This window comes from Equus przewalskii, chromosome 6 (assembly GCF_037783145.1).
Source record: "Equus przewalskii isolate Varuska chromosome 6, EquPr2, whole genome shotgun sequence".
NCBI classification, from domain to species: domain Eukaryota; kingdom Metazoa; phylum Chordata; class Mammalia; order Perissodactyla; family Equidae; genus Equus; species Equus przewalskii.
In genome coordinates, this window is record NC_091836.1 from 27,401,303 (window position 1) to 27,415,550 (window position 14,248).

At 38.1% G+C, this 14,248-nt stretch overlaps 1 protein-coding gene across 5 annotated transcripts in view; it reads left to right on the forward strand.

Moving 5' to 3' along the window:
- The window catches only part of CBL (Cbl proto-oncogene), an 82,564-nt gene that overhangs the window by 16,380 nt on the left and 51,936 nt on the right, over positions 1-14,248 (forward strand). For 3 of the 5 annotated variants that reach the window (XM_070623292.1, XM_070623293.1, XM_070623295.1), the window contains exon 2: positions 3,918-4,165. The exons of 1 other annotated variant lie outside the window; for it this stretch is intronic. In XM_070623292.1, the coding sequence (XP_070479393.1) occupies positions 3,918-4,165 (248 nt within the window). Of the gene's footprint in view, positions 1-3,917; positions 4,198-14,248 lie in introns of all 5 variants that reach the window. One more of the 5 variants, XM_070623294.1, reaches the window with a different exon arrangement.

Genomic DNA, 14,248 nt, shown 5'->3' on the forward strand with positions numbered 1-14,248 from the left:
GTGATTTTATTATTTTCATTTTCCTGAATGATTTAAGAGGTTGAGCACCATTTCATATGTTTACTGATTATTTGGATATCTTCTTTTGTGATGTTCCTGTTCAAGCCCTTTCTCCATTTTTATATTAGATTGTTTTTATCTTACTGATTTGTAGACGTTCTTTATATATTCTGGATATATAACTCAGGATATACATGTACCACAGGTATCTTCTTTGATTCTCTACATGCGTTTTTACTCTTTTCTTTTTGAAAGATTTTATTTATTTATTTTTATTTTTTTCCTTCTTCCCAAAGACCCCTGGTACACAGTTGTATATTTGAGTTGTGGGTCCTTCTAGCTGTGGCATGTAGGACACCGCCTCAGCATCGCTTGATGAGCGGTGCTAGGTCTGCGCCCAGGATCCAAACCTGCAAAACCCTGGGCTGCTGAAGCAGAGTGCACGAACCCAACCACTTGGCCACAGGCCTGGCCCCATGTGTTTTTACTCTTTTTGTAGTGTCTTGGTAAACAGAAGTTCTTACTTTTAAAATAGTAAAATTGGGGCCGGCCTGGTAGGTCAGCGGTTAAGTGCACACGTTCCGCTTCGGCGGCCCAGGGTTTGCTGGTTCGGATACCGGGTGTGGACATGGCACCACTTGGCAAGCCATGCCGTGGTAGGCATCCCTCTTATAAAGTAGAGGAAGATGAGCACAGATTTTAGCTCAAGGCCAGTCTTCCTCAGGAAAAAGAGGAGGATTGGCAGCAGTTAACTCAGGGCTAATCTTCCTCAAAAATTAAAATAAAATAAAATAGTAAAATTTAATTAATGTTTTCCTTTATGGTTAATTTTTTTTTTAAAAAAAACCTTTTGATCTGCTTCACCCATTTCTCCCCCTGCCTCTAGCAACCACCAACCTGTTCTCTGTATTTATGACCTTGGTTTTTTGTTTTTGATTCCACATAGAAGTGAGATGATCATACAGCATTTGTCTTTGTCTCTCTGACTTACTTCATTTGCATAATGCCCTCGGGGTCCATCCATGTTGTTGCAAATGGCAAGATTTCATTCTTTTTTTAATGGCTGAATAATATTTGTGTGTGTGTGTGTGTGTGTGTTTCAGTTTCTTTATCCATTCATCCATTGGTGGACACTTAGGTTGTTTCCGTATCTTGGCTCTTGTAAATAATGCTGCAATGAACATAAGAGTGCATATATCTCTTCGAGTTGGTGTTTTCGTTTTCTTTGGATAAATATCCAGGAGTGAAATTGCTGAATCCTCTGGTAGTTCTATTTTTGATTTTTTGAGGAACCTCCATACCGTATTCCATACTGGCTGCACCAATTTACATTCCCACAAACAGTGCATAAGGGTTCCCTTTTTTCCACATCCCTGCCAACACTTTGTCTTTTCGATAATAGCCATTCTAACAGGTGTAAGGTGATGATCTCGTTGTGGTTTCAATTTGCATTTCTATGATGATTAATGATGTAGAGCATCTTTTTCATTTACCTGTTGGCCATCTGTATGTCTTTGGAAAAATGTCTATTCAGATCTTCTGCCCATTTTTTAATTGGATTGTTTGTTTTTTTGCTATTGAGTTGTGTGAGTTCTTCATGTATTTTGGATATTAGCTCCTTACCAGATATATAATTTGCAAATATTTTTTCTCATTCAGTACATTGGCTTTTCATTTTGTTGATGGTTTCCTTTGCTTTGCAGAAGCTTTTTAGTTTGATGTAGTCCCCACTTGTTTATTTTTGCTTTTGTTGCTTTTGCTTTTAGTGTCATATTAAAAAAATCATAGCCAAGATCCGTGTGAAGAAGTTTACTGCCTATGTTTTCTTCTAGGAATTTTATGTTCCAAGTCTTCAATGCATTTTGAATTAATTTTTTTTCTTCTTTTTCTGCCCAAAGGCCCCTGTACATAGTTGTATATTTTAGTTGTGACTCCTTCTAGTTGTGGCATGTGGGACGCTGCCTCAGTATGGCCTGATGAGCTGTGCCACGTCTGCGCCCAGGATCCGAACCTGCGAAACCCTGGGCCGCCAAAGCAGAGCGCGCAAACTTAACCGCTTGGCCACAGGCCAGCCCCCCATTTTTTTTTTTTAAAGATTTTATTTTTTTCCTTTTTCTCCTCAAAGCCCCCCAGTACATAGTTGTATATATTCCTAGTTGTGGGTCCTTCTAGTTGTGGCATGTGGGACGCTGCCTCAGCATGGTTTGATGAGCAGTGCCATGTCCGCGCCCAGGATTCGAACCAACGAAACACTGGGCCGCCTGCAGCGGAGCGCGCGAACTTAACCACTCGGCCACGGGGCCAGCCCCCAGCCCCCCATTTTGAGTTAATTTTTGTGTATGGTGTAAGATAGTGGTTGAGTTTCATTCTTTTGCCTGTGGCTGTCCAGTTTTCCCAAGACCATTTATTGAAGAGACTGTCCTTTCCCCATTGTATATTCTTGGCTCCTTTGTCATAAATTGATTGACCATATATGTGTGGGTTTATTTCTGGGCTCTCTGTTCTTTTCCACTGGTCTATGTGTTTGTTTTTATGCCAGTACTGTACTGTTTTGATTACTAGAGCCTTGTTAAATAGTTAGAAATCAGGGTGTGTGATGCCTCCAGCTTTGTTCTTCTTTCTCAAGATTGCTTTGGCTATGCAGGGTCTTTTGTGGTTCCATGCTTTTTATGGTCCTGTTTAAGAAATTTTTCTCTATCATGAAGTCATAAAGATAATTTTCTTATATTATCTTCTAAAGCTTTATAGATTTGCCTTTCACATTTAGGTCTATAAACCACCCAGTTTTTTGTGTTTTTTGGGGTATAGAGTAAGGTGAGGGTTTCCCCTATATGGATACCTAATTGTTCCACTACTGTTTTTGTAAAAGACCACTCCTTTGTGGTAAGTCAAGGGTCTATATAGGTTATGGTCGATTTCTAGACTTTTCTGTTCCACTAATTTATTTGTCTTTCCCAGACAAAGAAAGTATAAAATAAGATGGTAGGGATAAATACAAATTATCGGTCATTATAACAAATATAAAATGGGCTAAACTCACCAGCTAAAAAACAAAGATTGTTACATTGGGTTTAAAAAATCTAGCTATATGTTTTTTAAAAGAGACTCACTTAAAATACTTTCAGAAAAGTTGAAAGTAAAAGATGGGAAAAAGAATTACCAGGCAAATTCTGAGAGTCCTGCATTAAATGGGAAGAAATGGTGTCTCTGTTTAACAACATGCTTTGCTGGGTCCAAGGCCTCTCTGCTCCTGTCCCCTAGTGGTCATTAAAACTCTAGTTCCTTGGGGCTGGCCCCATGGCCGAGTGGTTAAGTTCGCGCGCTCCACTGCGGTGGCCCAGGGTTCGGATCCTGGGCGCGGACATGGTACCGCTCCTCAGGCCATGTTGATATGCCACAGCTAGAAGGACTTGCAACTAAGGTATACAACTATGTACTAGGGGGGATTTGGGGAGATAAAGTAGAAACAAACAAACAAACAAACAAAAAAAAACCTCTAGTCCCTGCATTACTGAGATTTATCTCCCAAGGCAGCCATATTCTTTATTTCTGCCCCTGGGAATTTTCTTTATTGTATTGAGGGTGAGCCATGCATTAAAAGGAATTTGCTGTATTTCGTCTGGCATTTTTTAGGCATTTGTGTGGATGTCTCTCCTCACCTCCCCAGTCATTTAGTCTACTATGTTTTGTCTGAACCATTAGTCTCCCACACGGTTTTAAGAACCCACCCTTCTAAGGGGACCACTAAAAAAAATGATTGCCTGTGGGCAGGGGAGTTATGGGTTATTTCTTATATTCTTATGCATTTTTCATATTTCTACAAAAGAGCACGTATTTTATAACTTTTTTTAAACTTGAAAAAGGAAATTGTCCTTAAGATCCTCCAAGTAATAGCCCTTCTTTTCCATTTGTTGCAGGTGGTGCGGTTGTGTCAGAACCCAAAGCTGGCGCTAAAGAATAGCCCACCTTATATCTTAGACCTGCTGCCAGATACCTACCAGCATCTCCGTACTATCTTGTCAAGATATGAGGGGAAGATGGAGACACTTGGAGAAAATGAGTATTTTAGGGTGTTCATGGAGAATTTGATGAAGAAAACTAAGCAGACCATAAGCCTCTTCAAGGAAGGGAAAGAAAGAATGTATGAGGAGAATTCTCAGCCTAGGTAATGGGGATACTGCACAAAGATTTATTCAGGTCTGTGGCTGCCCACATGGGCAACACATAGAAGTAGTTGAGTTGGTTTTAATTTTATGTCAATAAGAATGCAAAGTTGACGTGATTTAAAGGTGTGTTTTATATGAAAGGTTGCCTTGGAGGATATTGAAGCATCCCCAGCTTTAATAGATTTGTTTACCTCTGAAAAGTCAGTGACTTAGTCATGAAGATGAATTAAAGTCAGTGGGTCCTTTAGAGACTCTGAAGATACTGAAAGTTTGTGGATAAATGAGGGTTTGTAAGAAAGAAGGTTGGAGTTAAGCAGAGTTTGGGAGTAAATAATAAGAGGTCAGGTTTTGCCAGAGCTTAGCATGTTAGGATGGTTATAAGTGGGATAATAGGAAAAAATTAAGCCAATAGTTTAGGTAACTTTTTCTTAATAAAGCAAAGTGAAATGACGTTTCCTTTGTAGGTGAAATGACTTTCTAAACTCAAGTAGATGTTGGCAAATGCAGTTAATTCAATAAATATTTGAGGGACCGCTATGTATTCTCTTGTACTTATTAAATACTAAAAACCTTGTTGGTTGTCCTGTATGTTATTAGCTTGGTTGTTGTAAATTACATACTAGGAGAGAAATAGGTTGATTGTGTCTATGGGTATAGTTGTGTTTGGTTTTATCCAATTGGAAATAAATATTAACTCATCTGGAACAAGTAATGAAATGTAAATTCCACTGGAACTTTTTAGGAAGTAAATTACTCTTGAGGAGTGACTTGAATTAGGAGGGACCATAATTTCTGAGGGCATTAAGGTAGCATGCATGATTCGAGCAGTAACTTACCAAATGGTATCCTTGTAGCCTACCGCTCCTTTGAATTTGTTGCCTTAGATTCTGGGGACCCTTGTCTCTAACTTAAAATTTTACCCACAATATTTTTCATATTACCTTTGTATGACAAATTACTCATGTTTGGTCTGGAGTATCAGTCTTTTCTTCTTAAAAAGATTTCTGGTGACTGAATTTAATCTGTAGGAACCTTTGTAACTTCTAGTTTATAAGAAAATGAATTTTACTCCTTTTAAATATTTAAATTTCATGACTTTAGTTAAAGTAAAACCTTGACTATATGGACCTTAGCTAACTAGTCATTTTGTATACCTGAGTTTTTAAAAAATAATTTTACTTACAAAACTTTAAAAATTTATTTACCACCTACAATAAACTTAAGTTCTGTCTAATTCTAGGAAGTGAAAAGGAGAGTTAAGCATTGAATTATGATGTAATGTGATAAACGCTTTTACAGAGATACATATGAAATACTGTATGAACACTGTTTTGGCTAGTAGCATCAGGGAAGGTGGCACAGAGGAAGTGTTATCCGGAGCTAGATATTGAAAGATAAGTAGGAATTTTCTAGGCCGAGAAGTGAAGAAAAGGCCTTTAACATCCAGTGGCAGGCTTTGTATGTTTAAGGAGCGTGAGCAGTCTGGTTTGGCTAGAAGTCGGGGAGATAGGTAAGCTGGAAGTACAGGTTGGAGTCAAAATGTAAAGAGCTTTTCTTTGACCTCTAGACTGTCTCATATGGATAATAGGCTGCCATAGGACAGTTTTTTTTTTAAAGAGCATTTTTATAGTGAAATAAAAATTGTAAGTTTTCTGGTCTTCTTACTGAACATTGTTTGAGTGTTTTACGACTGATAGTTCATCGCTAAGAAACAGTATAGTGTACTGGTTCAGAGGATGGACTCTGAAGCCACCTGTCTGAGTTTGAATTTTAGCTTTTCCATTTACTTAGCTATGTGACCCCTCAGTTTGCTCCTCTGTAAAATGAGATAACAGTAGTACTTTCCTTGTAGGGTTGTTGTGGGTTATTAAATGAGTCCTGAATGTTCAGTACTTAAAACAGTGATTGGTACGTTGAAAGTGGTAAGTGGGGGCCGACCGCATCGCCGAGTGGTTAAGTTCGTGTTCTCCACTTCGGCAGCCCAGGGTTTCACTGGTTCTGATCCTGAGCATAGACCTAGCACTGCTCATCAGGCCATGCTGAGGCGGCGTCCCACATGGTAGAACTAGAAAGACTACAACTAGAATATACAACCATGTACTGGGGGGCTTTGGGAGAAGAAAAAAAAAAGATTGGGAAGAGATGTTAGCTCAGGGCCAATCTTTAAAAAAAAAAAAAGAGAAGTGGGTTAGCTGTTACTATTTTAATCATCATCATTATTTGCATTACCATAAACATAGATTATTGAATTAAGTTGTATATCAGTAATACTGCCAGGACCTAATGAAGTAAATAAACCAATGTGTCCTTGCTAAATCGCTTCTTACTATGCTTGCATGTTCTTTTGCCTTTTTTTTACTTTTGCCTTTTTTTTACTTACTGTCAGTATGCCTGTCTGTATCAATTTTATTCTCCCTAATATAAAACTTTTAATCCACTATGGGCTTTGAATACATACAACCAGGTTTGTACAAATATGTAAAATGAGAATAAATATATTTCAGATGAGATACACTTTTTTTGTGTGATGGAAAATATATTGCTTTACTGTATGATCTGTATTTTGGTTGCTTAGAGACTTTTCTTCCTATTCAGTTTTTAAAATTCAGATAAAATTCACATACTATAAAATTCATCCTGGGCCGGCCTGGTGGCCTAGCAGTTACATTCACGTGCTCCGCTTTGGCAGCCCGGGGTTCGTCACTTCAGATCCCAGGTGCAGACCTACACACCATTTATTAAGCCATGCCATGGCAGGCATCTTATATATAAAGGAGAGGAAGATGGGCACAGATGTTACCTCAGGGCTAATCTTCCTCAAAAAAAAAAAATCATCTTTTTAAAGTATATAATGTAATGGTTTTTAGTGTGTTCGCAAAGTCGTTCAACCATCACTACTATCTAATTCCAGGACGTTTCCATCACCCCAAAAAGAATCCTCATACTCATTAGCAGTCGCTCCCCATTCTCTTGTCCTGCATCCCTGCAACCCTTGGCAGTCACTCGTATTGACTTTCGGTCTCTGTGGATTTGCCTGTTTTAAACATTTTATATAAGTCATATAATGTGGCTTTTTTTGTTTGATTTCTTTCACTTAGCATTTTTTCACAATTCTTCCATGTTACAGCATGGATCAGTACTTCATTCTTTTTATGGCTGAATAATATTTCATTGTATGGATATACCACTTTCGCTTATGGACATTTGGGTTGTTTTTACTTTTGATTATTATGAGTAATGCTGCTGTGAACATTTCTCTACAATTTTTTGTGCGGCTATATGTTTTTAGTTCTCTCGGGTATATACCTAGGAGTAGAATTGCTGAATCATATGGTAATTCTGTATTTAACTTTTTGAGAAACCACCAAACTGTTTTTCACAGCAGTTGTACCATTTTACATTCCCCCAGTAATATATGACAGTTCCAGTTTCTCACTAGTACTTGTTATTGCTTTTTTGATTATAGCCGTGCTACTGGGTATAAAGTAGATATCTCATTGTGGTTGTGATTTTCATTTGCCTTATGAGTAATAATGTGAGCATCTTTTCATGTGTTTATTGGCTATTTGTATATCTTCTTTGGAGAAATATTTACTCAAATTCTTTGTCTATTTTTGAATTAGGTTATTATTTGTCTTTTTATTGTTGAGTTGTAGGAGTTCTTTACGTATCCAAAATACGTAAAAATACCTGAGCTAACATCTGTTGCCAATCTTCCTTTTCTCCTCCTCCTCCTCCTCCCCCTCCCCCTCCTCCCCTCCCCCTCCCCCTCCTCCTCCCCCCCCAGTACATACTTGTATATTGCAGTTGTAGGGTCTTCTGGTTGTGCCATGTGGCACGCTGCCTCAGCGTGGCCTGATGAGCAGTACCATATCTGCCCCCAGAATCCAAACTGACAAAACCCTGTGCTGCCAAAGTGGAGCGTGTGAACTTAACCACTCGGCCACAGGGCCGGCCCCTTCACTTTCTTGATAGTGTCATTTGAAGCACAAAAGTTTTTAATTTTGAAGTCCAATATTTTTCCTTTGGTTATTTGTGCTTTTGGTGTCATAGCTAAGAAATCACTGCCTCTAATCCAAGTTCTTGAAGATTACACCTATGATCATTTTGAGTTAATTGTGATGTAAGATAAGGGCCCAACTTTGTTCTTTTGCATGTGAATATCCTTTTTTGCTAGCATCATTTGTTGAAAACACCATTCTTTACCCATCAAATTGTCTTGTTGCCCTTGTCAAAAGTCAATTGACCATATGTGTGAAGCTTTATTTCTGGACTTTCTATTCCATTCCATTGGTCTATATGTCTGTCCTTAACCCAGTACCATACCATCTTGATTACTCTAGCTTTGTAGTAAAGCTTTGAAATCAGGAAGTGTGAGTCCTCCAACTTTGTTTTCCTTTTTCAAAATTGTTTCGGCTATTCGAGATCCCTTGACATTCTTTATGAATTTTCAGATCAGCTTGCCAATTTCTGCAAAAATGGCAGCTGGAATTTTAATAGGAATTGCATTGGACCTGTAGATGAATTTGGGGAGTATTGCCATCTTAGCAATACTAAGTCTTACAATCTATGAACATGGGATGTCTTTCCATTTGTTTAGGTCTTCTTTCAGCAACATTTTGTAGTTTTCAGTGTACAAGTCTTTTGCCTCTTTGATTAAATTTATTCCTAAGTATTTTATTCTTTCTGATGCTATTATAAATGGTATTGTTTTCTTAATTTCATGTTTGGATACTTTGTTGCTGGTATATAGAATATAATTTATATTTGTATATTAATCTTGTATCCTGCAACTTTGCAGAACTCATTTATTGGTTCTAGGAGTTTTTTAGTGGATTCCTTAGGATTTTTTGTGAACAAGATATGTCATATGCAAAGAGAAATAGTTTCACTTCTCGCTTTCCTTTGTAGATGCCTTTTATTTCTTCTTCTTGCCCAATTGCTCTGGCTAGAACCTCATGTGTTGAATAAAACTTACGTAGAATAGAAGTGGTAAGAGCAGACATCCTTGTCTTGTTTGTGGTATTAGGAAGAAAGCTTTCCGTCCTTCACCATTGAGTTTGATGTTAGCTGTGGGATTTTCATAGATGCCCTTCATCGGATTGAGAAAGTTTCCTTCTATTTCTTGTTTGTTCAATATTTTTTTTTTATCATGAAAAGGTGTTACAGGCCTTTTATGCATTGTTCCTGGTTTTTCTTCTTGGGAGAGAGAAATTTGAGCTCTTGTAAAATTCTAGAAAAAGTGAGTATCTTAAGTTGTACTAAGGGCAAGAATGTATGTAAGCCTCAGGAATAATTGAAACCAGGGTTGAAAATGCTGGCAGGACTCTATCTGAACTCTCTCAATGCAGATCAGTGTCTTAATTGCAGGAAAATCTGGCCTCTGCTACACTGGAGATTTACTTGTTATGGGTTTCCACTATAGCAGAATGTCTGACTCTTAGTTTCAGTTTTGACTTTGACTTGGTATAGATCGGTTGATTATCTCTGAACGAGTCAACTCTGGAAAGAAAAGCTAAGTGCTGTGATTAGTCCTGCATGGGCCAGGTATCACCTCTAGCTGAACCTGCTGTGGCTTGGGCAACATATTTGTTCCCCCAAAGCCACATGCATGAGGGAATTTGTTCCCAGGTTGGATGTTGAGGAGGTAATCCCATAGATATTCTCTAGAAGAGGGTACATAAGCATATCTATCAGCATATAATATAGTTGCTTCCTGTCTTTATTTTAGAGAGGATATTAGATGAATTAACTTCCCTAAGATAAATTTGCCGTCATTTTTCTTAGACTTTATAAAAAATGAATCAAGCAAAAACCATATGCTGCTTTCTTGCCTTTGATCTTTAACTCTGGTTTTTGCACCTGTTTTCCTTCGTGCACAGGATGTTACAGTAGAAGCCGAACAGGATTATACAGTGCAGTTAATTTTAAAACATCACTGTCTTACTGCGTCCATTTTGGAAGTAAGATTAAACTTTTCTGTTGTAACTGTATTGCCTTTTTAGAGGTAGGTATAAACGGAAATGATCAAGATTTGGTCTCGTTGTATTCAGCTAGCAATAATTCACAAGTAATTAAAAGCTCATGTGCTAACCATTGATTAAAGAAAAAATTAGTATAGGGTACTTTCTCTGTGTTGGGCACTGCTCTAGGAGCAGTGGTAGAACAGTGAATAGGACAAACGTAGTCCCTTGTCTTATGAAGCTTATAGCCTTATATTCTCTCTTTTTCTGTTAGTTTCCAAAACATAACCTCTAAATAAGTATTCTGTTGGTTTTCAAATTATCCTCCAGTGGAAGAGTAGTGTTTCACAAACTAGACAGAAGTGTTTGTGCTGCAGTAGTCTTTCCCTAGCACCCTGAAAATAGGTTTCAGTAAATGCCAAATCCTATTGGAAGATAATGGTGGCCTTAGATCTTTATGTTGAGAAGTTTGGGCTTGGTAAGAAAAGATTCCCACTTAGATTAGGAATGCCTTTCTTACAGTTGAGAAAGGGGTAGCACCATGCTTCTGTGTCTTTTCAGTCCAGGGGAGAAATGATGATGGTTTGAACCAAAGCAGTGCTGGTAGAGATGGAAAGAAGTGGACAGTACTCGATGTGTATTTTAAAGCTCGCATAACATAACTTGCTAATGGATTGGATAGGTTTCTGGTTTGAGCAACTGGATAGATGGTGCAGTGGGAAGCCACAGCACTGTGTTAAGCAGGGGGATGGACATGATCTAATTTTTATTTTACAATGATAGCGTTGGCTGCTCTGTGGGAAACATAGGTTCTATTCAACATATGAGGTTCTAGCCAGAGCAATTAGGCAAGAAGAAGAAATAAAAGTTGTCCACAAAGGAAAGCGAGAAGTGAAACTCTCTCTCTTTGCACATGACATGATCTTGTTTGTAGAAATTCTAAGGAATCCAGTAAAAAACTACTAGAACCAAAGTTGCGGGATACATGGTCAGTATACAAAAAATCAGTTGTATTCTATACACCAGCAACGAAGTATCCAAAAAATGAAACTAAGAAAACAGTTGCGCTTACAATAGCATCAGAAAGAATGAAATACTTAAGAATAAATTTAACCAAGGAGGCGAAAGACTTGTACACTGAAAATTGCAAAATGTTGCTGAAAGACCTAAATAAATGGAAAGACATCCCACGTTTATAGATTCGAAGACTTAGTTTTGTTAGGATGGCACTACTCCCCAAATTGATCTACAGGTCCAACGCAATTCCTGTTAAGATTCCAGCTGCCCTTTTAATTGGCAAGCTTATCTGAAAATTCATAAAAAATGTCAAGGGACCTTGAATAGCCAAAGCAATCCTGAAAAAGAGCAAAGTTGAAAGACTCACACTTCAAAGCTTTATTTACTCCAGTAATCAAGATGATGTGGTACTGGCATAAGGATAAACATACAGACCAATGGAATGGAATAGAGAGCCCAGAAATAAACCTTCATACATATGGTCAATTAATTTTTTTTTTTAAGATTTTATTTTTCCTTTTTCTCCCCAAAGCCCCCTAGTACATAGTTGTGTATTTTAGTTGTGGGTCCTTCTAGTTGTGGCATGTGGGATGCCGCCTCAGCGTGGCCTGATGAGTAGTGCCATGTCTGTGCTCAGGATCTGAACCAGGGGAATCCTGGGCCGCCAAAGCGGAGTGCGCGAACTTAACCACTTGACCACGGGGCCGGCCCCTGGTCAATTAATTTTTGACAAGGATGCTAACTTCACTCACTGGATAAAGGAGAGTAAAAAGAGAACTCACACATTGGCAGAACATATTTGCAAATCGTATATCTGATAAGGGATTAAAATCCAGAATGTATAAAGAACTACAACTCAACAACAAAAAATGATTCAAAATGAGCAAAAGATTCGAATAGACATTTCTCCAAAGAACATAATACACTTGGCCCATAAGCACGTGAAGAGATGCTCTGTGTCATTAATCATTAGGGAAATGAGAATCAAAACCACAGTGAGAGACCACTTCACACCCATTAGGATGGCTATTATCAAAAAAGGGAAACTAAGAGATGTTGGCAAAGATATGCAGACATTGGAAGCCTCATGCATTGCTGGTGGTGATGTAAAATGGTGCCACCACTGTGTAAAACAGTTTGGTGACTCCTCAGAAAGTTGAAAATAGAATTACTGTATGGTCCAACAATTCTCCTAGGTATTTACCCAAAAGAAGTCAAAGCAAGGACTTGAACAGATATTTGTACACCCATGTCCATAGCAGCATTATTCACGATAGCCAAAAGGTAGAAACAACCTAAGTGTCACTCAGCAGATGAATGGATAAACAAAATGTGGTATATACATACAACTGAGTGTTAGCCACCTATAAAAAGGGATGAAATTCTGCTACATGCTACAGCATGGATGAACTTTAAAAGCATTATGCTAAGTGAAATAAGCCAGACACAAAAGAACAAATATTGTATGATTCCACATACATGAGATATCAAGAATAGGCAAATTCATAGAGACAGAAGGTAGAATAGAGGTTACAGGGAGCTGGGCAGTGGGAGAATAGGTAGTTATTACTAACGTTTCTGTTTGAGATGAAAAATTCTGGAAATGGATAGTGGTGATGGTTACACAACATTGTGAATGTACTTAATGCTACTGATTTGTACACTTAAAAATGGTTAAAATGGTTTACAAAAAAGATGTTCCACGAAAAAAGCGATTACTTTAACAGTTTAAACATTGCACAAGTGTATTTCCTGAGTACAACCATCATTACAACAGAAGTGCTTTTTGTGTACTTTTCAGTTTGTCACAGAATGTTTAATAAACGTATCCTCAACGGTTGAGATTTAATAAAATTTATGATCTTTCCTGCTTCATTAAGGACATTCTTGAGTGCAACTAGCATTTTCTTTTTGTTTTTACCATGAGTCGTGGTGAAGAATACAGTGACTGCATGCACAGTTTAGTGCTACTGGCTTGAGTCATGCTAAGGCACTAGCAGTGTCACCCACCATTGCCCTTGTGCCTTCAATGCAGATATTGACACAATGGAAAAGAGAAATCATGTAGTGTCTTAGTGTTATTATGGAAATAATTTTAACCTTGCAGACCCTCTAAAAGGGTCTCAAGGACAGCCAGGGACTGTGTAACACACTTTGAGAACTGCTGTATTGATGTATACATTTTTAAAATGCTATAGCCACATTATAGGAAATTGAAAAAGTAATGAAAGGAAAAAGAAAGTGATTCATGCTGTTGTCATTTTGGTACAGTTCTTTCTACTCTCTGAAAGAGTAGGCTTTTCGTGATGTTATACTGTTCCAATACTGCTTTATAATTCTGATGCAAGGCAGACTAATCTTGTCTTTTTTTGTGGTTGAACCAATATACATTTCAAAGGCATATCAAGGCTGATAAGTTGATTTTAAAGATTGGCACCTGAGCTAACAACTGTTGCCAATCTTTTTTTTTTTTTCTGCTTTTTCTCCCCAAATCCCCCCAGTACATAGTTGTATTTATATTTTTTTAGTTGTGGATTCTTCTGGTTGTGGCATGTGGGACGCTGCCTCAACGTGGCCTGACGACCGGTGCCATGTCCGCGCCCAGGATCCGAACTGGCGAAACCCTGGGCTGCCGAAGCGGAGCGTGAGAACTTAACCTCTCAGCCACGGGGCCGGCCCCTAGATTGATTTTAATAAGAACCAGGTCCTATGGATAAGTTGTATAGTTGCTTAGATTGCTATGTTGAGGGGTTCAGTGGGAAAAGGTTCCAGAGTGGACAAGAGGTATGAGAGCATCATAATGTGCTCTCTATACTTTTTCAGTCTAAAATTTATAGTTTTCGTCAAATTTGGAAAATTTTCATCTTATTTTTTAAAAAATTCTTTTGTTCCCTCTTTTCTCCTCTCTTTCAGGGTATTCCATTAATATGTATACTTGGCCACTTAATGTTGTCCCATAGGCCACTGATGCTCTGTGTTTTATTTTGGGCAGTTTCTATTACTCCGTTTTCAAGTTAATTAATATTTTATTCTGCAGTATTTAATCTGCTGCTCATCCCTTCCGTTTTAGTCTTCATCTCTAGAAGTTGGATATGGACATTT